The 25,042-nt window shown below is 45.6% G+C and overlaps 1 protein-coding gene across 7 annotated transcripts in view; it reads left to right on the top strand.

The window, feature by feature from the left end:
* The window catches only part of DCAF1 (DDB1 and CUL4 associated factor 1), a 928,365-nt gene that overhangs the window by 641,956 nt on the left and 261,367 nt on the right, over window positions 1-25,042 (top strand). For all 7 annotated transcript variants that reach the window (XM_078661275.1, XM_078661278.1, XM_078661277.1 and 4 more), the window contains one exon: window positions 9,780-9,864. In XM_078661275.1, the coding sequence (XP_078517401.1) occupies window positions 9,780-9,864 (85 nt within the window). The remainder of the gene's footprint in view (window positions 1-9,779; window positions 9,865-25,042) is intronic.

Raw genomic sequence — 25,042 nt, forward strand, 5'->3', positions numbered from 1 at the left:
AACTCCTTTTGGTGAATCAAGGTTTCACAGGCTGCGGTTAAATTTGTATTGAATATGTCCCAACACGTAGCTATATGTCTGCTGTATTCTGAATGGATTGTAGAATCGAGTTTCAATTAATAAGCTGTGTCCCATGTTCACTTCCTTTGACACTCCTTGAAGGGAAAGGGTTGTTGCGCACAGACTATTCTTTGTTGTGTTCTTAGTGGATTCTGGAGTCGAATTTCAATAGGCGACGAAAACACTGAATTCCCATGTTCACTGCACTTGATGCTCCTCGGTAGACTGGATTCCTATATTGGGCCCATTCAAGTCGTGTGTTCCGATTCGACATCACGCAGGTGGGGAAGCCTCTAAACTTCCTTTCTGTCCATGCAGACAAGGTTGTTCTGAGGACTCGTCCTTCTTTCCTGCCTAAGGTGGTTACTGCCTTTCACATCGGGCAGTCCATCACCTTGCCCACCTTCTTTCTGCCTCCGCACCCTCGAAGGAGGAAGAGCGGCTTCACCGTCTGGACCCAAAACGTGCGCTCTCTTTCTACCTCTACGCGACAGTTCCGGGTGGATGACCAACTCTTTGTTGGCTACATGGGCGCTAAGAAGGGTCGGGCAGTGCACAAGCGGACCATCTCTCGGTGGGTCGTTTTGTGCATCAAGGCTTGTTATTCCCTCGCTAAAAAGGATCCTCCTCGGGCAGACCTGGGCCACATTTGGAATAATGATAGCCAAGAGGAATATAGCACAAAGGTGGGGATGGGTGGAGGTGCCTTCACTAACAGCGTGGAGCAGAGATATGGATGAGGCTATGATAACTGAAAGGACGGTGTTTAGTAACAGAGGGTGCCCCAGAAAATGGACTAAAATTTGGGGGACTTGGAATGAATACAGGGGAGGTATTTGTTATCCACCAGCAGATAATGAAAGTGATGACCCAGGATTGGATGAGGGGTGAGGGGTGGTGGATAGAGGGACGGGGCTTGACAAAAACTGTGAATAATTGGCAGAAAAATGTATATGTGCTACGTGCAGAACTGTGTATTGTTGAAATGAGGAGTTATACAGGTATATTATGTATAAAGCTGACTCAAGTTATTGACATGGTGGAAAAAATAAAAAGTTTGGAGGGGAAAAAAAGGATCCTCCTCTGGGGTTGCGCGCCCATTCCACTCGGGCCACGGCGGCTACTACTGCCTTGGGATGGGGAGTCCCCTTGCAGGACATTTGTCAGGCAGTTACGTGGGCCTAGCTGCACACGTTCGCTAAGCACTACTGCCTGGACAGTCATGTCCGGAGATATGGTATCTTTGGCCGTTCCGTTCTCCAGGACTTTCTGGTGTGATCTTGGTTCGCAGACACACCAACAGGGTTAGTATTGATGGGGTATCTATTCTAAGGTAAGGAATCTAACTAAAGTGTTTCTTTCAGATGCACAAGTTACTTTCCTTCAGTAACGATATATCTGTTAGAAACAGTAGTTAGATTCCTTATCGCCCCACCCATCCTCCCCGTACTGCGAACCGATATCTAGGGTTAAGGTATCTCCCTTTGAGGGCCCTAGTTTCATGGCACCAGTGTCTGTTTCTTGCATGGCTCTGCATTCCTGGCACGGAAAGCTACGTACAGAACTGACGACAGCACACAAGGGCGGCGTCTAAGTACTCAGACTACATCATCCCGGCGATCACGACGCTTACGACGCTTACGACGGACGCGGAGCCGCAGACGACGCCTACCGACAAACTTTCTGGATCCAGTCTGACTCCTAGGGATATTCTAAGGTAAGGAATCTAACTAACTAATGTTTCTTACAGATATATCGTTACCGAAGGTTAGTAACTTGTGCTTTAAAAGTAACCATGATCGTTTTTCACGACCAGATTTTAACTGGACCTTTTTCATTAACTATTGGCCCATCCGTGTGGTGCATATAGAGGGCAGTGCCTCCCACCCTGTGACTGAAAGTCTTCACAGGAAATTATGCACTTTTTGTTTTGTAGTTTATATGAGGGTCCTAGATAGTATTTATCTCTCTTCTTAAAATAGCACGTTTTAAGAGTGTTAGACCAGCTTTTATTTTTTTACAACTTTTCAAGCTATTCAGTTTTTTATGTTCTTAGCTTTTTAAGGGCCGCTATTAGGCTTGGGTCCAGCTGTGATTAATCTTGATGGAGATTCATAAGTTACTATATCAAAATGAATTGGGTTTTAATATCGTTCATGTTCATAACTGGTATTTTATGAGGTTGTTTTGGGATGGTTTTAATACCCTTGATATAGCTCTTACTATTTTGAATTTTATGGTGTTTTGCTGATGTCACTTTTCATTTTGGATCCTTTTGTTTTTATTTGTTGCTTGCTTTTTTAACTTTGGGATTATGGTCCCATGACGGTCATATTGCATTGTCTTTTGTACATCAGTTAGAGCTTTTTATCTATGCCTGTTTGACTTTCATGGTTTTCTTTGTATAAACCAAATAAAGTATAATGATGTTGATTTCAGTGTCAGATTTATTAGAAATTTGCACCTAGGAGACCACTTAGAGGGGCCCCCTGAAACATATCAACTCTTATTGTGGTCACCGACTGGCCTAAGCCAGCCTGCTACTATCAGACAGTGTTCTGACCTCATGGGGTGAGTTCCCGCGTGCTCAGAGGTTGAAAACAATGCCTACCCTGGGTGGAGGTGTTCTCACCTTCCCCCGGGTCAGGGAGAACTATCTGTGGTGGGGAGCTTCAAAGGTCTTGCTGCCTTTCTAACGCAACCCCATCCTCTCTTTTTAAGAAGGAAAAGGCTCCCCTTCCTGTCCTCACCCCCTTTTGGCAAAAAAAACGGTGGGAAAACTCAGCTAGAGTAGGAGGTGTGCCCCCCTTTGCCAACTCCAACCCTCAGGTGCTGGAGGCGAGTTAGAGTACACCTTTCAGTGTCCACCATCTTGAAGATGGTGGGACTTATCCAATCAGGGCTAGGTCTATGTCCCCTTCCCACTGGAGGTGGGCATAATAGAGGGAGTAGACATCCCAGGTAAGGGGCCCATTGGACACTACCTGTTGCTTCCTTGCAACACCACTAAATCTAGTATTTAGGTGGCATCCCCAGACTCTGAACTTCCGTTCCGGATGGCCTAAGAAGAGCCTGACACCACAGAGCAGCGAAAGCAGAGAAGACTGCAGAGAACTACTGACTTTGCCCTTGCCCTACTGGCCTCTCTGCAGCCCTCCAAGATCCTGCGCCAAACACCACTCATCCTGCAGCCAAGCGACCTCCAAAACCATGGGAGGACTGCCTGCCTTCAACTAAGATCAAGATCTCCTGTTCACCAGCAACAAGCTTCAAGCAAGGCCTCTGTGCCCTGAAGAACCGTGAAACCCTGCTCCCAGTTCCACCTCTGCACCCGACGCCTCTGACCCAAGTCCAAGTGGTCCACCGTTCTCAACGAGGTTCTAAAGGGCTCATGAGCCCAAGTCCATCATGGGTTGACCCCTCCCAGACTCCTGGACTTTGCTTGCAGCCTCTGCACTGAGACCCCCCTCAACTGCGACCTGCTCCGGTAATCCGTTTCCATCACCAAAATGCACCTCTGCACCCATCTGCCCTGGGCCTTGGTGAAGAGGACCTAAGGTGTCACTACGTCCCGAACACCACAGCTTACCCTGCAACTGGCTGCCCCTGTGTTGCTGGTGGTGTACTCTTGGTGCTGAATGAAACCTTGCCCAATACTGACCTTAACTCCTGAAGACTGGTGTTGTAAGTCGATGTTACCTATTGGTATGCTAAATGCTTTCTTCCTCCCATAGGTTAACATTGCAAAGTTTGAAAATTTCACTGTCCACTTTTGATATTGAAAACTATTTTCTCTTCAAAACGTATTCACCCAAGACAAAGTTCAGTGGTTCAACAAAATCAATATAACAAGTATTCTTTCTTTTAATTGGTCTCAGATTTATTCATTGAGTCTGTGTCATTTATTGCCACTGTGTGTACAGAAAATGCTTAACACTGCCCTCTGATAAGCCTAACTGCTCGCCCACACTACCACAAAAGAGAGCATTCTGGGGATCCACTGGACTGTCCACATACTGTACCTCTTTTTGGTATAGTATATAGAGATCCCGCTTTCTACAGTGCTTATTTCACTGTTTTGACCTGAAGGTGCAAGGATACATTCCAAAAGGTTATCTGGTTGACTGCATGGCACCAGTCATCACATCATATCACAAATGTTGCACACATTCGAGACAACACATTCAGTACTTTGCTACACGTTATACATCATGACCCTACTGAACACCACATCACACCTGTCAACACCCCTTCACCCCCTCCAACTTACATCATCGCTGAACACCACAGACCACCTTAACATGTGGCACCTGTACCGGACTATAAACACCTGACCATTCCACAGACCTTCACCTTATAACATATCATAACATATATACCAGCATACCACCCAAAATCACCTCTTACTTGTAAGAACATGAATCAAATGACTAATTACAACATGCCCTCACAACCCTCAGACCCCAACAACACATCGACATGCAAGACTAAAGAGATCTCCAGCCACCCAGTAAATCAAACCTTGAATTGAAAGAATGTTGAAAAATAGTCCTCCCCATCCCCACTTTGGAGCAGCCCTATTGAACTGCATGCAAACTGCGTACTTGGGGACTTGTGTACACGAGTTGGGTGACAGAAAACTGTTCACAAGCATTGCTTATCGCAAACATGCTGCAATTCGGTAAAAGATCTAAAGATTCCATACTACATTAAGTACACACTTCACTGGTTTTAGCTGCTGTCTAAAAACAGATAAACGAATTCAAAATGCCTACTGATCTACTGATAAATGACTAAAAAATGAACCTAGATCTAATAATTTGCAAATGCTTATTATTCAAAAAAGTATAATAAAATTGTCATTGCCAACATTTAATCAAAATGTTCTTTAACATTGAAGGGGAATTCACGTTTTGAGAGGGCACAATTTCCTCGTGAAATGGTAGGATCTGTAGCAATGGGACTGCTTGTTTTGTTACAGGCATTTTAGTATTGGGGCAAACGTGTGGTTTAGGTAATCATTCTATACTGATGATGCTGGCAGCACTACTGCACTGCAATATGGTATATAAAGGTATAGTAAAATAGTTCTCTGCTGTCATCTGTGCTTTTGTGTAATGGCAATGGGAAACACAAGCAGCAATGCCTTTGAAGCAGGGCTACAGAAATTGGTGAAAATGTCAGATCATGAACACCAAACTTAAAATATGCTTAGATCATCCTCCTCTGGACAGCAGTTGTGAATGTGATGGTGAGGAAATGGAAAACTGGGGAACAATCTGAGGTGGACCTGTAGCATTATTAAACTAGAAATGTGCTTTCTCTGTAACAGCAAGCTCAGAAAAAAATGATTAATTCTTTGCATATGCGGCTGCACTGTACTCCACACTGTAAAGTGAATCACAACCAGGGCAATCAGAAATTAACTCCACACCTTATGTCCTAAATGCAGCCTGCCCCATTACTAATCACAATAAAAAGGATTGTGTAACTGTAGGAAGCTGGCTCTGTATATACTATACCAAAGTGAGGTATAGTGTGCACAGAGTCTAGTGGAACCCAAAAGGTAGGTAAAGTAGATAGCCCCTCACTCTCTATTTGTGGTAGTGTGGTCGAGCAGTTAGGCTTTATCAGAGGACCGTGTTAATCATTTGTTGTACACACTCAGTCAGCAAATAAATTCACACACTCAAAAAAGACTGAACTTCAGACCGATTGTTTTTGTATAAAGATATTCTTTTAGTTATTTTATTTTCTAGAACCAAGCGAGCCTGCACAGGTAAGCAATAAATATTTATTGTAGTAATGCACTTGTATCAGTGTGGATTGCAATTGTATATGCATTTGTTTTGATTACAGTATTGTTACTGAAAATGCAATGCTTTTGAAATACAGTACATATACTTTGAATAGGCTTTTTAGTAAAATGACCAGTAGATTACTTTGCAGATTACTTTTCTTACACAGTGCATTGTACCTGGATACTGCACGGGGACATTTCCTGTAAACAGGTGAGTAAAAGCGTTTTTGTTGTTTAGTACAATTTTAAAAGGATTTCTTAGGTTTTCCAACTCCACACTTCGAAACTTTTCACAGAAAAACAGTCAGTTATCCTATGGAGGAAAATAGTGTTTTCGGTTAACGGGTAAGTCCTTTGTTGTGGGAGTTGGTATTCTGGGGTTAGACTCGGGGGTACCCCGGGGTCAAGTTTGCACTCTTGTTGCACCCTTAGCAGCACTAGGTGGCCGGGTGCAGAGTGCTGAGGCCCAATGTTATCCAATGGGGGATAGGGGACCTCCAGTTGGTGGCCGCTGACGAGCAGGCCACTGGGTTGTGGGAGCAAAGCTCCTGGACTTAAGCTCAGGCCAAATGGGGTTTTAGGCCAGCACAAAAGGTGCACCCTCAGCGGCACTTGGGCGGCTGGGTGCAGTGTGCTGTTTTGAAGTCAGGTGCCTTGTAGCTTTCAATGGGGAGTCTCCGGTTTGCAAACAGACTGCAGGCTTGGTACAAAGATCTTCTGGGTGCGGCCACTACTTCAAGAGGTAAGTTGTGATGTTGGGGGTTGGTTAGGCACTGTCTGTTGGGCCACCCAAGGACGTTGGGTGCAGGGTTGGCTTTTAGGGTCGGATCTTCTTACCAGCTCCTGGTCGCGGTTGGGGGTGGACCTTCCGGTTTGAGGCTGCAGGCGTCAGCTGGAGACTTTTAGGCAGGTCAGGGGTCACCAGATCTCTGGTCAGGATCGCCAGGGAGACCTCCTCTTGGTGTTGGGCCACTCGGGCCGTGGGTGCCGGGTGCAGAGTGGTGCAGACCCGTGGATCCTTGCTGTGCTGGAGTCTCTTGATGAACAAATCCGGTGTTCACAGGAGACAGAGTCTTTGGGGTGGAAGGCAGGTATGTCCTCCAGGTTTCTCGAGGTTGCTGGCTGCAGGACACACCGGGACTTCGCTGGAGTAGGTTTGAGGTGGGGACAGGCCGGTAGGGCTAGGGCCAAGTCAGTAGGTGTCCTCCTCTTGTTTGCTTCGGCACGGCTGTTCGGTCCTTCTTCTGGTTTCTTGTCTGCGGAAGCAAGGTTCAGGGGTGCCCCATAATACTAGATTTAGGGGCGTCACAGGTATGTAAAAGGTTAGGATCAAATGGGTCCCTTCCCTGGGGTGGATACACCCCCTATTATGCCACCCTCTAGTGGGAGGGGAGCATAAGCCTTTCCCTGGTTGGCTGAGTCCCCCCATCTGCAAGATGGCGGGGTCTGAGAGTTGTGCTTCACCTCGCCTCCCCCACCTGAGGGGTGGAGTTGGTAGAGGTGAACACACCTCTCTCCCTCACTTGTTTTTCCCGCCGCTTCTCCTGCCCAAAGTGGGAGGTCAGAACCAGTGGGGACCAGTTGCTGAATGCAGAAAGTGGCCTGGGAAAGCTCACAAAGGCGGGCACGCCTTTGAAGCTTCCCCTTTGTGGACTCAGCCTATCCTCGGGGAGAAGGCTTGGCACCTCGTCCCAGGATGTGCATTGTTTCAGGTCCCCGAGAGCAGCAGGCTCTAGACCCACGGGTCCAGAAACATGTCTGGTGGTGGCAGCTGAAACCAGCCACTCAGCCTAGACACTAGTGGTAGGTCGTTTTTCAAGGGGCATCTCTAAGATGCCTTCTGTGTGCATTTTTCATTAAATCCCACACTGGCATCAGTGTGAGTTTAATGTGCTGAGAAGTTTGATACCAAACTTCTCAGTTTTCAGTGTAGCCATTATGGTGCTATGGAGTACTTAATGACAAGCTCTGAGCACCATGTACTCTTAATGGCAGCACTGCCCTTACAATGTCTAAGAATGGACTTGGACACTGTAGGGGTACAGGGCTCATACACCTGTACCCTCACCACTGGTATAGGATACAGGGCTCATACACCTGTACCCTCACCACTGGTATAGGACACCACTGGTATACCACTGGTATAGGATAACCAGCTAGAGGGGTGACTGAACTATGCCAGGGCAGTGGGTTGTAAGCATGGCACACAGTGTGCCATGTCGCCTCTTCACTTTGTTCTGCACCAAGACACGCAGCCTGCAAAGGCAGTGTGTGAGTGTATAGGTACAGGACCTATATGGGTGGCACAATAAGTGCTGCAGCCCTTAGAAGCCTTCCCCGGTCACAGTGTCCTGGGTACCTGTGGTACCATTTACCAGGGGCTGACCTGTGGCCAGAGATGCCAATTGGGTTTTGTTTTCAATGCAGTTTTTGGGAAAGAACATAGGCCCTGGGTACCTGATTGGCAGGAGCCCAGGGCACACTCGGTCAAAGCACATCAGCAGTTCAGCTAAAAGTGGGGGCACCATGCAGAAAGTGGGCAATTTCTCACAGAAACCAAACACTTATGTAGGTAGATGTCAACGCAATTATCCAAACAAATGTGAATGCAGAATGAAAAAAATGAAATACAATACATTGCCCAACGCCTTGTGGAGGATCCCTTTCTTCCTTTGTGCAAAAAACAGGGATGTTTGTAGCATATGTGGCTGTAGATACACTTGGTTTTCCATACTCCCCTTTAGTATCTGGGCCTGGTGGCTGGTGATGCCCTTGGTTGGAGGCTTGGTAATTCCTGAAGCCTTTTGTCAGTGCCAACGAAGGCCTGTGGGTGGCGGTGGACTGTGACTGGGCTTGTCTCCACTCCTGAGTTCGTGGCTCGACACCCGAATCATTTGTGACTGGTGCTCTTCTTTGACATGTTTTTTTTTAATGGAATGTCACCATGGAGAGTATTAGTCTCTTGGGCAGAAGGCATAGTCATAATCTTTGTGTGACAGCTGGTCTTTGGTGTAGGGGTCAATGTTGTGTATGAACTTGTCAGCAGATTCACTGGTCTCCAGGCTGGATGACTGTGGCGCTGCTGTGAGCCCAGACAGTGTGGTCTCCTCATATGACCACAACAACCTCCGAGACCACTCAGTGCATGTCTGAACCAGATGTCTGAAAAAAATAATCTAACATGGAATTGGTCCCATGTGCAACAAGAGAATGAACCATACTTTGGAACCCTTTGAAGGAAAACATCTTGCTAACATCTGAGCCCAATACCAGATGGTAGGCATATATGAGTATGCTAAGCATGTTTTATACAGTAAACAATAACCTTTTTCTTCTGAAATGTTCTTGTGGATGAATAGCATATCTGGTACTCCTTTTTCGTATCGCGGTACATGTCAGCATTTAAAATGGAGACATTTTACAAGTAGAATGCAATGAAAATAACTGCATGACCTCCTGGACATCACCCTGAGCCACCAGTTTTGCCTTACCTTGTGGGCCGTGTCCTTCACCTCGTGCGGCCATTCTCTTATCAGTGCTTTTCACCAGTGCTTTGTTGGAGAGTTTTGTTTGCTGTTTGTCTTTTAGTAAGTACTGTTTGCTGTTGGGGTTTCACTTAAGTTTAATATCAAATCCCTTGCTGCTTCATGGGACATGACTGGAAAAAAAAGTGGTATGCGTCCATTTCCAATTGTACTTGTGTTTGCTGTTTTTTTTTTTTTACTGCTTACTCGTTTGTCACACTCTTCACTTAAAATTGCATATAGGTGCCATTTTATGTACCAAGGGCAGCGTTTGGAGCTCAACTTTGTTTTTTCCACTTCTAAATCAATCACATGTTGCAAGAAACCCCATTGCACACGTATTACAATTGTCCTGACTGAAAACATATTGGTCCTAATTTGTATTTTATTTTTAGGCACTCTTTCTCAGATGATCATTATGTGGAATTTAGCAAGCACTCGCAGGATCGGGTCATCGGCACTAAGGAGGACATTGCACATGTAAGTACATGGAATTTGACCTCTTTATGCCTTCTGTGGAGTCAATGTTTCAATCTTGGTACTGTGCAAGAAACATGAATGTATGAAGAGGCGATTGACTCAGGAATGATTGCCCCAGTGCTGCTAATGCAAAGGATGAATATCTAGTGTGGTCAATGTGACTGCAAACTGTAAGGTATAAATATCCCACTGTCAAGGGAAGGCATGTTTGTGTGTAAGGGTATCCCAAAAATCAGTGTCCAATATCTCAGTGGAGGGATAAAATGTCCCTTATATTTTTATTTGGAAATATCTCCCAGTATGGTTTGTGCAAAGGGGAAACTAGACGTACCAACACTTTTTCTTTGGTGCATCTTCGTTGATATTTGTGAACACACATGTGTAAGATCCAGAAAGTGAGGTTTTTTATGAAACATATGACTATCTGAAACTTTCTTCTCATTTGTAAAGAGACAGTTAAATTGACCTTTTTGAGACACCAGCCTCTGAGCTGGATGCAGAGAGGCAGCACGGCCAGAGAGAGGCTTACTTGCATTGGGTTACTACCAATCAAGGAGAGCATTGCTTTGGATGATGACTGACAGTTCATTGTTCCGCTCTGTGAAGTTAAGATCCCAGAACATCGTAAATCTGCTTTTTTCAAATTTGATTATTTAGCTATTATTAGCCAGATGTGTTCAAAATTCAGCTCCCTTTAACCACTTTTTGAGCTGGCTTTTTATTATTAGTTGGTATTGTGAATGAACACTGTTTTGGCTGTTTTTTTTTCCTCTACGATGAAACTAAATAATATATATCATACAGTATGAAAGTGCTTTAGTCCTTCCAAAGAGTGCAAAGTTGTATAAGGTATGCTTAAATGTTACCCTCATGATCGAAAGAGTTGAAAAAGGTAACCATGCTTTGTGTTTCACGTACCTTTCTGACAGCCACATACATTTTCTGATAGGTACTTCTAACCAGACTCCAGTACTGACTTCCATATCTGCTACGAGACTAGTGTCGGTCCCTACTTGATTAACTCCATGCTGATGCCGAAGGAGTATCCAGTACCGACTACGATATTTGACCACAAATACGAATTGATACGACCCCAACTGAGGTCCTGCTCTGATTATGCCTAAGGGCACATTGTCCTATACAACCTTAGTCTGAACATATGCTTCTACTAACTCAGGGGCCCCATTCTATTTTTGGCTACGACTCTGGCCAGAGTTTGCCACCACCTAGAGATAACGGTGGGGTTGGAAATGATTTACCCCCAGTTTTGATGATGAGTCTTTACATGGACTTGTGGAGGCCAGTGGGCTTGATACTTCCCTTGTTAAATTCACCTCTTGGGCTGCTCACAGAAGAGTTCTTCGTTTGCTGTCTTAATTCGGCAATCAGCTGAGATCATGGACCTAAAGCTGCCTTCAGCTGAAGCCAAGGCAAATGTCTTTACAGACATTTTGTAACCTGGACAACCTCATCTGAGCCCTTGCTTCTGTTCAGTTAAGCCATTAATGACACCTTAGTAGTCACTTGGTCTAAAACATCTCTGTACATGCCGGTGAGTAGACAGCCCGATGTCTTAAACCGGCTCCTGGTGACCCAGATTTCCGTACACAGCATCCTGCTTCTGAGTCTGATGGTCAAGTCTTCCAACAGCAAGGTAAACTCCAGTTCATTCACTATGGCTGAGGACATAGATCTGGCAGGCAGGATACAGGTCATCCCAGGCACCAGTCTCCTTCCCCTGTGACAACAGCCTCCAAGCTGCTCTGTGGGAGGTAGAATCTTGTACTTTCTCCCACTGTGGCGATCTGTCACATCAGTCAGATGTGTCCTACAGATTGTTCAGTATGAATATTCCCTACTGTTTTTTTCTATCCCAGAATGCCTTCTTCTCCAGTATTCAATCTTTCATAGATTCACATGCTTGTACCTTCCCCGTCGTCATGGTGGGAGTCTCCCGGTAAATGATAACCATAGCAGTAGAAGAAAAAACTGCCTGGAAGCCATGGAGCAGTGAAACCACTAGGCAACCTCTCCTCCTCATTATGTGGCCCAAACTGCAGCCAATCAGCTGCCTGCACCAGCCTACACCATTCCCAGCAGAGCCACCGTACCTCAGATTTCCAACAGCCCAAGAGTGAGCTATGCAGGAAACCAGAGATAAAAAAGGACGTCTACCTAATAGAGTCTACCTAATAGAAACGGGGAGGCGGGCGCATGTGAATCTATGAAAGATAATACTGGAGAACCATAGTGTACAGGTAAGTAACTAGTTCTTTCCTGTACCAGAGCGACTCTCGGCGGAGTACTAGTCCTTTCTAATGCAGGAGGTGCAAGCTTTACTCTGAAGAAGCCATCAAGAGGAATCCAGACTAGGAAAAGGGGACAGAGTTTTACACTTGCCATTTCCTCATGCTGAAGAAGGATAGAGGGCTTCGGTCTATAATACATCTTATAGAACTACAAAATCAAAATGCTCACTCTGGCCCAGGTTCTGTGTGCCCTGGATCTAGGCAACTGGATGGTTGCCTTGCACCTGCAGGACTTGTACTTTCATGTACTTGTCCTGTAGTACTACAGATGTTACCTGCGGTTCGAGGCAGGCCAAAAGCATTTTCAGTTTGTCATTCTACCCTTCGGTTGTCTTCAGTGCCCCTTGGATGTTCATGAAAGTGATGGCGGTGGTTGTAGCACATCTTTGCAAGTTGGGGATACCAGTTTTTCCTTACGTCGATGACTAGCTATTGAATGCAGGTTCGCCACAGTTAGTTGTAGAGATCCTCCAGACAACTCAGAACCTCCTAACATTGTTGGGGTACTCTATCAATTAACCAAAGTCATACCTGAATCCTTTGCAGAGCCTTTCTTTTAAAGGAGCTGTCTTTGACACAGTTCAGTTCAGGGCCTTATTTCTGCTAAAATGAGTAAAGCACTTTCGGGCCATGAACCCCATGTGCTGACTCAGTCCTGGATCTTGTTGAGAGCAACTCTGATTCTTCTTGGCCTGCAATTCTCCTGAACCCTGCCAGTTGACTACAAAAGGTGGCAGATGTGTGCTCTGCAGTAGAATCTGAAGTCCCAGTGGGCCCAGCACCAAAAAACCTGTCAGATGCCATGCATGTTTTGGAGGGGACTGCATGCGATCTGCAGGGCTTGATGCTTGACCACCATTGTACCAGCGGTCCCTTCTACCTTCCATACCCAGGGCTGAAGGTGGTGATGGATGCGTCACTGCTGGGTTGGGGAGGCAATCTAGGAGAGAGAGTGAGATCAAAGGAGTTTGGACTCCAGTAGAAACATGGCTCCATATCAATCTGTTAGAGTTACAGGCCATTTGTCTAATGCTGATGTCCTTCCTTCTGTCCACAAAGGAAGGCTGGTACACTTTCTCAAAGACAACACCCCCCATGTGGTACTGCAACAGGCCAGGTGGTTTGGGGTCCTGTGCAAGAAGCTCTGTGCCTCTGATGTTGGCTGAAGAATCAGAGCATATCTTTGATCAGGAACCACCTGACGTAACCCTTGAACATCTTGGCGGATGATCCCTGCTTGCAGTGTCTGGCCAATCATTAATGGCAACTACATTCAGAGGTGGTAGAGGGCATCTTCTGACAGTGGGTGTACCCTGTGATCTTCCCACCAGTGTTGCAAATGCAGCCAAACCTTTTGCGCACTGGAATTCCTGCAAAAACTGCTGCTTGGAGATGCATTACTGACTTCTGTTCACCCTATTATCTCTGCCTATCCCGCCCTGAGTGCTGAAAAAGATCACAAGCTCCTGGGCCTGAGTCATTATAGTGGCTCCGGATTGGGCCAGAAGAGTGTGATACCTGAGAAATTCTGGCATAAGCATCCGTCAACCCATCAGGTTGTCACTTCGGAAGGAACTTCTGTCACAGAAGCAGAGCAGGGTTCTGAAGCCAACCTGCATAAGTTACGCCTCGGTATATTGAAAGTAAGCAGCAACAGTTTACTGCATTTGATCTGCCACCTGATGTTGTATATGTCATCCTTGCTACCAGGAGTCTGTCTACGAAGTCCATTTATTTTGGTTGCTGGGACAAATGTGATTCCTGGTGCCATGCCCCACATACAGAGCCCTTACAGGTGAAGCATTTGGTTGACCTTCCATTAGTTTTGTCTTTAACCAAGCAAACCCTTGCGGTGGGCACTCTTAAAGATTATTTGTCAGTCTTTTCAGCCTTTCTAAGTTTACAGGACCAACCGCTGCTTCCTTAACAACTAGGTCTGACGAGAAGGTAATTTTTCCCGTTCGGTCTTGCAAGATTTTCTGCTCTGATCCCCCTCCACTGACCCTTCACCTTATGAAGGTACTGCTTTGGTATATATTCTAAAGGTGAGGAATCTGTGGTTAGAAGAACAAGCCATTTACCTTCAGTAAAGCTCTTCCTGGTGGACACACTGTCTAGCCTCAGATTCTTCACTGCAGTTCCACCTCCTCATTTTGTGTAGTGGTCTGTTTTTACCATCTAAAGAGTCAAGCAAGTAACTGACATTGGTATATAGGGAGCTCCGCTCGGTCACTTCGGGGTTTAACAAAGCGTACACATAGCTGCACAGCGCCAACTCGCAATGTGTAGGAGCACTGCTATAAAGGTTTCCCGATCCAGTCTGCAGGCTGGGGAATATTCTAAAGATGAGAAGTCTAAAGTTAAAAAGCATATCCACCCAAAAAGTATTACCAAAGGTAAGTAACTTGTTAAGTGGTGCCTATTATGTCAAAAAATATCCAGTAGGACATTGACAGATAAGAAGGAATTTGCCTCATGGCTAGGGAACAGTTTACAGTTTGTGTTGTAGATCACATTTAGTGCACTCTCTTGCCTTCTAAAATTGTGGATATGACATGTTATTTGACCTACGAGTCATGCTTTAGTTTTTTGAGCTTGCAGTGGATATTTTGTGATTCTATCCTTCAATCCACAGAGGACCAGGACCCAGACTCCACCCTACATATGTATGCTGCCGTCTGAATCGACTCATTTGGATGCTCTTTTGAAACAACAGCACACTGAACTTTGATACTGGTAGTGGAGGAAATTGGAAGTACGGAGATTCACTTAATACTCCATTAAAGATTTTCGAGGCAAATAGCCCTAATGGTCTGGGGTGAATTGTATTTCAATGACTTGCTCGATCAGAGGTCATGGATAGCCAGCCTTTTAAAATCTAGCACCAGTTGTAAATCCAAATTCTGTCCTACCAGCACAGTGTATGCAAATTCTTCTTGCCAAGGGATCACAATGAGACCAGTTTCTCAGCGTGTAAGAAATGTGTTTTGCTGCGAGAAGAGGATTGTTCATTGAATCAATAGATAGTGGGTGTATTACTCTCATGGACCAAGAGGCCCCAAATAAGGCTCTGAAACTGCCTTCCCTGAGGAATTTGGCCCCACTTCACAGGAGAATGTTGGGGCTTTGATTCTTGTGGCATGATTGATGTTCATTTTGAAGAGTGGGATCTGTACTATGTAGAGTGCTCTGACTTCAGGGGCCATTATTCTCCGAACCCAATAAAAATCCCCTTACACAAAGGATCAAGAGTTTTGACCTCATAGGGACCTTCCCTCTAATAATGAGAATGGCCTCAGAAGAGAATCTTTACCTGTTACAGGATTTTCACTGAAAGGGTTGCCCTTGAGGCTCAGAGAGCACAGAAAAGGGCATTGATCACCCACAAACCTGAAAGGTATAGAATTAGCTTAGCGGCGAAGATGCAGGACCCACCTTACTTTCCTCGACATGAGCATCTAAAGCAAATTACTCCAGTATTGGAACTTTCATAGATTCACATGCCTGAATCATTCCCCGTCGTCGAGACGGGAGTCTCCGGTATATAAAAAAGCAGTGCTTAGTAGTATAGCAAACTGAAAAGAGACCTAGGCCCATTTCCCTTTTGCAACCCATAGCCTTTGTTATGTAGAAAAGGGCCAAACGTTTCCCTGAACCAATCAGAGCTCCTCACCCTCTAGAATACTCCTGAGAGAACCTTCTGCCCCTCAGATTTTTCTACCGCACGTTGTGCTAGGGAGTCTCCTTTGAGCTCTGCTCAAACTCTTTACTTCTACAGTATTTTGACTTTGATTTGAGGTTTCTACATCAACCATGTCTGAGAAAGAGAAAAAAGGATTATTTAGAGCTTGTTCAACCTGCTCCAAGAAGAGGCTTTATACAGATGACCCTCACAAGGACTGCATCTACTGTCTCTATCCAGACCATAAGGCAGCAGATTGTAAGGTATGTCGTACCTTTTCAAATAAGACCTTGAGAGATCGTGAGGGAAGGCTACTGATCTGGCTTCAGAAAGTCAAAGCCAAGAAGGAAATCCTCTCAAGTGAGAGTGAGGAGGAATCTGTGGCGTCTAAGAGATCTCAGAAGAGAAGTAGATCTCTTCAGACACATTCCTCAGGGGAAAGACCTGAGAAGGCCCCAAAAAAGACCACTCCAGGGTCTTCAGGGCGCAGTCCCTCAAAATCCCCTTCAGTCTCATCTAAGGGGAAGAAGGGTTCTGCTGGTGAGGTGAAAGGAGCAAAATCCACCACAGTCATCTCAGAAGATCAAGATTACCATCAAACGGTCTTCTTCTACGCCTTCTGAGGAGAAGTCAACTCCGTCGACGGGACCGTCGACAAAAAAGGGACCAGTGACGACGACAAAAACACCTCCGTCGTCGACGAAAAAGGATAAGGCTGGTGAGAAAACAGCGTCGACGATTTCACCGTCGACGACCGTGTCAACGGCGGCGTCGACGACGGCAGCGAGGACGTCGACGAGGACAGCGTCGACGGTAACTACAACGTCGACGGTGGCGTCGATGACAATGACTTGGTCGACGACGGGGACGGGAATCTCGTCGACGGACTCGTCGACGAGGGAAAAAACACCAGAAAAAAGGTTGGTGCCTTGGAAAAAACCTATAACACCCGAGGTTACATCTCCAAGCAAGGTCTCCCCATTGCTGCCATCTCACTTACTGGAGGAGGAAGATTCAGAAGAAGATGATGAGTATGGTATTGCCAGTAGCCCTTCGCAATTACAGGTCAAGTACCAAGAAGACGATTCTGAGGAGGAATATGGGGGTTATCAAGAACAACCCCAGGAACAACACCGATATCGCCAACAGCAACGAGAGGAGATGACAAGTGTGCCATCCTCTTTGTTGAAGGATCTCCAGGGAATGTTGGAGGATTATAGGAAAAGATACCCAGCGACTCCAGTCGCTCAACAGGCCATAGAGGCTACTCCACGTCCACGATCGGTTCCAGAGACTCCGATTCGTAGGAGAGAGATTGTGCCGGAACCTACTGTTAGGTCCCCACCACCGACAACACACCACGATACCTCGGATGAGGATCAGGAGGATGGGGAGATTGCAGACACAAGTGCAGAATGGCATGACTATATCGCCTCATCACCTTCAACTCCTCCGCAGAGACCAGTGGACTCTCCACCGGAGGACATTGGTGGATTTCATAATTTGATGGAGAGAGCCACTAAGAGATTTACACTGACCATGACAGAAGAGAAAACGGAATGTTTTCAATTTACTTCAAAGACTCGTATCGGAAATCCGTACGCTCTCTGCCTATAGTGTCTCATATTTGGAAGGAAGGATAAAGGTCATGGAGACGCCAGCGACGGTAACACCGGTTCTGGCCAGACTGGATAAAAAGTATAAGGCACCGGTTGATGCTCCATCTTGCCTTTTGGGTCATCCCAAACCGGATTCTGTTATCACTCAGGCGGCACAACAGAAATCCAGGAGCCCATCTGCTCCGATTGCAGCACCTCCAGATAAGGAGGGCAGAAGGTTAGATAATGCAGGAAAACGTTATTCATTAATGTCTGCTCTGCTTGTGAGAGCCGCTAATGCCCTCGCTATCTTGGGAAGGTATGACAGGCAGATGTGGTGTGACCTGTCTCCATACGTTAACCTGGTGCCAGATTCAGAGAAGCAGGAGGCGAAGAAAATTCTCATGGAAAGAGAGAGGACTTCAGCTGAAGTCATAGACTGCGCTATGGATATAGCGACCACGGCATTTAGATCCTTGGGAGGAGCTGCGGTCCTGCGCAGGCAAGGTTGGCTGCGAGCAACAGCATTTAGGCCGGAGGTGCAAAACAAGATTTTAGACCTCCCTTTCAATAGAGAAGAATTATTTGGAAAACATATAGATGATACTCTGGAAAGTATCAAGAAGGATACTGATACGGCAAAGGCTCTGGGAACACTGCAATACAGGAAAACCCCTTTTCATGGCTCCAGGGGTAGAGGACAGTCCTCGTATAGAGGAGGATACCAACAGGGGAGATATTCTTCTTCTTATCAGTCCTCATCGCAGCCTTACCGTCAGCAATATAACCAGCGTCAGTCAGGAGGATACACAAAATCAACTCCAAGAGGACGTGGTGGCCGGGGAAAGGACAACACCCGTCTGCAATGACAACCTCCATCTTCCGGCTCTGTCAGATGCTCCCCTGGGTGGAAAGATTGCTCACTATCTTCACAATTGGCGAAAAATAACAACGGACCAATGGGTCCTCAAAATAGTTCAATTCGGTCACACCCTAGAATTTCTTCAGACGCCCCCTTGTACGCCACCAATGCACCAGAGAGCCAAACATCTGCATCCACTCCGGCAGGAGATTCGGACAATGCTCCGAAAGGGAGCAATAGAACCGGTACTGAAATCCCAGGAAAACAAGAGGTTTTACTCCTGTTTTTTTCTTATCAAGAAAAACAAGCTCCAGTGGCGCCCCATTCTGGATCTCAGATCTTTAAACACCTATCTCAAGAAACAATCTTTCAGGATGGTATCCCTGCAGGACATCCTTCCGTTATTAAAACCAGGAAATCATATGACCATATTGGACCTACAAGACGCGTATTTCCACGTACCGATACATCAGGCACACAGACAGTACCTTCGGTACTGGGTAGCCGGAAGACATTACCAATTCAGGGTACTGCCATTCGGTTTGAAGTCGGCGCCAAGAGTTTTCACGAAATGCCTGGCTCCAGTGGCGGCTGTGTTGAGGAAGCAAAAACATCAAATATTTCCTTACCTCGACGACTGGTTAGTCAAAGCACTATCAAAGACACAGGCCAGAGCGTCGACGCAGGCCTGCATAGACTTATTCGCCAATCTAGGATTGACTCTTCACGAGGGAAAGTCAAACCTCCACCCAGCAAGAGTGATCACATTTCTGGAGGCAATATTGGACACAGAATGCAACAAAGCGTTTCCCTCCGAGGAAAGACAACTGAGGATTGTGTCCCTCTTCCAAGACTTGGGAAAAAGAAAGTCTCTTTCAGTCCGCAGGTACAAATCCTTACTGGGCACGATGTCCTCTTGTATTCCCCTGGTACCTTGCTGCAGGCGAAGGATGAGACCCATGGCAGGAACAGATCGATCTCCAATGGCGTCAGGCGGAAGGATCCTTCGACGATACAATAAAGGTGACATCAGTGATGCTACAGGCAGCAAAGTGGTCGACACAAATGGCAAATGTGTCTCAAGGAATGACGTTTCTGGCAAGAGCGCCTCCGCTAGTGGTAACGACGGATGCGTCGTTAGAAGGATGGGGAGCTTTCCTTCAGGACCTTCAGGTCAGCGGTCGTTGGAAGGCAGAGGAGCAGCAATTACATATAAATATTCTGGAGCTCAGAGCGATCCGCTTGGCTTTACTGGCTTTTCTGCCAAGGATAAAAGGTGCGCCGGTGTTGGTAAGAACAGACAACACCACGGCAATGCATTATGTGAACAAGCAAGGGGGAACTAGATCTCTCTCTCCCTCTCTCGGGAAGCCCAGGAGATATGGGAATGGGCTCTTCAGCAAGGAATATCATTGGCAGCAGAACACCTCCCGGGGGATCAAAACATCAAGGCGGATACTCTCAGCAGACTAAAATCGTCCTGCCATGAATGGGAGCTAGACCAGGGGATCCTGGACAGCGTCTTTCGGAGATGGGGAACACCGATAGTGGACCTCTTCGCTACAAGGGAAAACAGAAAATGCCAGTACTTCGCAAGCTGGCTTCCCCAGAGGGGATCTTGGGGGAATGCGTTTTCCATGGCATGGTCCGGCATCTTTGCCTACGGTTTTCCTCCAATTCCTCTTCTCCCCCGCGTACTGGTGAAGATCAAGAAAGAGCCGTGCAGGCTGATCCTAGTAGCCCCGTGGTGGCCCAGACAACACTGGTTCACGGAACTGCTGCTGCTGTCGTAGGACCGTCCAATTTGGTTGCGCCTAATTCCATCGCTTCTGACAATGTCCAAGGGGCAGGTGCTCCATCTGGACCCGAAATCCTTGTGATTAGCAGCCTTTCTCCTGAACACTGAGTTTAGCCATCTGAACATCTCACATGAATGTAGGGAGATCCTGTCCAAGGCCAGAGTTGAGAGTGCCAACAAAACCTACAGGATGAAATGGAAGAGGTTTTGTCTGTGGTGTAAGAGACATGATGTTCACCCTCTTACTGCTGCACCTCATCAAATTATACCTTACATTCTGCTGTTAGCAAAGTCAGGATTAGCACACGCCTCCATCAAGGTGCATTTGGCTGCATTATCCCGCTACAGGAGGTCATCGTCAGGCCCATCTTTATGGTCCTCAAGGATTATCAAACAATTCATGAAAGGGATATTCAGAGTCTTTCCACCAGTAAAGCCTCCACCACCATTATGGAATCTGAATATTGTACTCTCTCAATTGATGAAGCCACCCTTTGAACCGATACACAGGGCAGACCTGAAGTTCTTGTCCTGGAAAGTGGTTCTTCTCATTGCATTGACTTCAGATAGAAGAGTAGGTGAACTACAAGCGCTCACGATTCAGGAGCCTTTCTTGCAGTTTCAGGAGGATAAAATGATTCTCAGGACAAACCCGAAGTTCATTCCGAAGGTGCCAACTGATTTTCATTGAACGAACCATTGGTGTTGAAGCGTTTCTTTCCTCATCCATCAACAGCGGCAGAAAGAGTATTACACTCGCTGGACGTTCAGAGATGTATGAAATTTTACTTGAAAGAAACTAAGGCGTTTCGCAAGTCTTCCCAGTTATTCGTCGCCTTCAGCGCACCCAGGAAAGGTTTCCCACTGTCGAAGAGGGGAATTGCCAGATGGATTTCCAGTGCAATTGTCTACTATCATCAAGCTGCTGGAAAGCCTTTGAATGCACGAGTCCGTGCCCATTCCACGAGGGCGGTGGCCACATCCACTGCACTGTTTGGAGGAGCGCCAATCCAGGATATCTGCAGAGCAGCAACCTGGGCATAAACGCACACCTTCACCAGGCACTACTGCTTGGAGGCAGCCGCAGAATCGGATGCGGCGGTGGGAGAGGCGGTACTGCGGAATATCATCCAGTAATGGTGAGCCTTTCTTGCATCCCTCCATCCATAATTTCTCTTCTTTACAAAGTCACATTTTATATAAGTATGTATATATGTATATGAGATTATGCTTCATTTTCTAATGGTATTGCATGATTATGTAATGTATCAGGAAAATGTGCTTTGTTTTTTCACCTCTCGCTATTCTGATTCAGGCATGTGAATCTATGAAAGTTCCAATACTGGAGTAAGAAAACAAGTTACTTACCTGTAACTTTAGTTCTCCAGTATTGGAATCTTTCATAGATTCACATGCACCCACCCTCCTCCCCTGAGAGGCTCACCTCGGATTTAGCACAGGAAGTGTGTTACATGCACAAGTGCGCGAAAAATCTGAGAGGCAGAAGGTTCTCTCAGGAGTCTTCTAGAGGGTGAGGAGCTCTGATTGGTTCAGGGAAAAGTTTGGGCCTTTTCTACATAACAAAGGCTAGATTGGTTCAGGGAAAAGTTTGGGCCTTTTCTACATAACAAAGGCTATGGGTTGCAAAAGGGAAATGGGCCTAGGTCTCTTTTCAGTTTGCTATACTACTAAGCACTGCTTTTTTATATACTGGAGACTCCCGTCTCGACGACGGGGAATGATTCAGGCATGTGAATCTATGAAAGATTCCAATACTGGAGAACTAAAGTTACAGGTAAGTAACTTGTTTTCTTCTCGACTCAAAACCTGATCTGACAATTAGACAGGAAGCAACCATCAAAGCCACCAAAACCTGAAGTTAAGATGATTTATAATGATCCCAACAATGGACATATAGTTGCCTTAACATGCATTGAGTGCAGAAAGCTTACATTTGAGTAGTCTACCATGCCTAATATCCAGCTTACGCAAAGCCTAGAAAGACTAAGACTTCTGACACAACTACAGAATACGTGCTTAAGTAATCTCCACATTCAATTAAGAAATTATCTTTTTCTAACTGCATTGTATCTCAAATGATTTCCAGCTCTCTGAATAATTGTGTAGCATGTTGCCTCACCTTAGCTGGGTAATTGTGTAACTGGTAGTCCACAGCTGAGTCAACGTGATATCAGTTCCAATAGTTCTGTTCTGCCAGTAGGTCATGTTGTGTACCCTCAGCACCACCCTTTTCTATTCACAGTATGAATGTGGGTGGAGCTATATGCAACCTATGCAGGCCAAAAATGCCAGAGTTACACCTCCAGATTTCCACATCCCCAAACCCTAGGTAAGGCTTTGTTGACTGATTGGTCAGCGATCTTAGCATTTTCTTTTCCCCGCTCCCATTTATCTTGTACTCATATAAAAACGGAAGCTGGTGTCCATAAACATGATGCTAATTAGTCCCACATGGATACCACAGCCTTGATCTAGATCTCTCAGAAAGCTGTCAGTTTAGCTGCATCACTAGTTGCTGTGCAGGTTTAGATCTTGGCATACAAATGGGGCTTATATCTACATTAAGAATCAAAGTTACTTAGTCTAACAATATGTCTACTTATTTTGGATACATCTAGCTTCCAGGAAAATGTATGGTAGTTTTTAAGGAAGCCAAGCTGCCCACAACAAGAGTTCTAATACAGCCTAATGGACACATTTTAGAATCACTGTTTAAAAGTATGTTTCAGTTTAACCTATTGTTGAATATATTTTAAACCTACAGAAACAGGACTCCCATTTTCATGCAATCCCATCTGGTAGCAGAAACAGCTTACCTAGAAAACTGAGAACTCCAGTCCGTTTTCAAAGCCCCTGTTGTAACAGCCTTTATGGAAGTATTAAAACTAATAATTGTTCAAATGGTTGTCCCATACTGGGATTTAAGTGTGGGTCAATTCATCCTATGTAATCACCTTTTCAACTTTTGTAATTTACCTCAATCTACTTCTTGCCAGGGTAGGTATTTTTCCTCGTTGCAGTCACATCCTTGGGTAGTTTGTGAATATGTCATTCCATGGGTCTTACTTCCAGGTGCATGATGGCAAAGTAGTCCTCTGCGCACATCCGTTTTTTTTGTTTTTCATCAAAGGTGGCTTGGTCATTTCTGATCAATCCAATCTATTGAGTTAACTATGGTTTTCTTCTCTGCTCTTTTCCAGTAACCCTCAAACGCTAGATAAGAGGCTAGAGGGATTGTAAATGTGTTTAATTCTGTTAGTGATAAGGTAAAGTGCACACTTTCTACCACTCCTGGAGCTCAACTCATAAGAAACTGGCTACAGTGGCATTTTAAGCAACATACTAGCAGTTACATGGTCTTCAGAATGCACTTCCACTAAGCATTACTGTGCTAGTATCCAAGCAAGGAAGGGAGCCTGTTCTTGGTTGACATCAGCTGCTCTCCTAATTTAGAGATGCTTACAGGCGGCATGCTGGCAGTGTAGACATTTTTTAACCATAGTTGCATTCCTCGGGGTTACCAAGAAGGACCAGAAGAGATGCCTAGGGCGTCAGAAGACCCAGGCTATACTTGTTAGTCACATAAACCTACTTCCCTTACTCCTGACTCCTATCATGTGAATATGAACCAGTGCCTTATAAGTTGAAGGTACATTATCAGATACCAAAACCAGGAATAGGATTCTGCTCTGAGAAGAGGAACAGAAAACTAAACCAAAATTGTTTTTCAGTAAGACAGAGAGATTTTCCTGTACCAGTCATGCCTTTTAGAGTATCCACACCTTCGAGAAGGTGTCCTAACTTCTAATGGAGTGCATGTTTTCCCACTTCTCAGAGTTAAAACCATGAAGCATTTAACCACTCTTGACTGTCTCACATTCAGGTCACAAAGAGAGTTGTTACCAAGTGTGGACTACCTACATTCTTTCTGCAGGTGCAAACAAACCTCTTTGGAATTCTACATGGTCCTACCCCTCCAAAGTCTCCGATTTATTCTATGCCAGACATACTAAACTCCATTATTTGCATGGCTGTGACAATAGTAGCAGCTAATTCCTAGAGGCCAACATGAGGAAAATTGTCCTACATCAAGGCATTCTCTGTCTTAGACATAATCTGCCCACAGTGAACAAAGGTCTAGGTTCCCGTCCTCATATTTCTCTGCCACACTGAACAAGTCAGGCATGGTGTAGGGGGCATGATATTGTATGCTTGAGGACCAAAAAACAATCTCTTCGAAATCATGAGTGGGGGGGTAGGGTCGTTCATCTTCAGCAGGTTTGCAGGTCTTGCGGCTTTTGGGAACTGGCATTGCATTTTGATTATGACCTATGCCATGTTTGGTTATCATGCAGATGATGAAGTCCACAGAATTACGCCTCAACAACAACTTCATAGTGGAAAGTTGAAGGAAGAAAAGAGGAATTTATAGGCTGTGATAGAAGGGACACTCTGAAAAGACCCCCTTTTTGGTAGGAACAGAAGTAATCGGAGTTTGAGTAACTGCAGACACCACCGTAGCAAGGGAGGAAGGATTTTTCACATCAGTAGTAAATTAATCTTTCAGCAGCCAGTTGCAGGCCTGCAACTAAAGGAAAGCTATTAATTATTTTCTTGTCACTACTTTCACTCCAAGGTTAAGCGTCCACATTTTTAGATTGATCTAAAGGATTGGATCAATCTTTTAGGTTCATCTGGCTGCCCCCATTCTACGCGGGACGCCTTTCCAAGTTTGGGGTGAGTAATGGTCATCACCAGCCCACCTCTTATGTTGGTTTAGTTGGAACACCCCTTCACGATATGTCTCCTTCATTCTAGGCTGTTCCCTTGTCCTGAAAAAGACCCGCCACAACACATAAATCATGCGTTGTCTGGGTCGAAACGTCGACGCTTAACCTTGGTTCAGCT

The sequence above is a fragment of the Lissotriton helveticus genome, chromosome 9 (genome assembly GCF_964261635.1).
Source record: "Lissotriton helveticus chromosome 9, aLisHel1.1, whole genome shotgun sequence".
In the NCBI taxonomy this organism is placed as follows: Eukaryota; Metazoa; Chordata; class Amphibia; order Caudata; family Salamandridae; genus Lissotriton; species Lissotriton helveticus.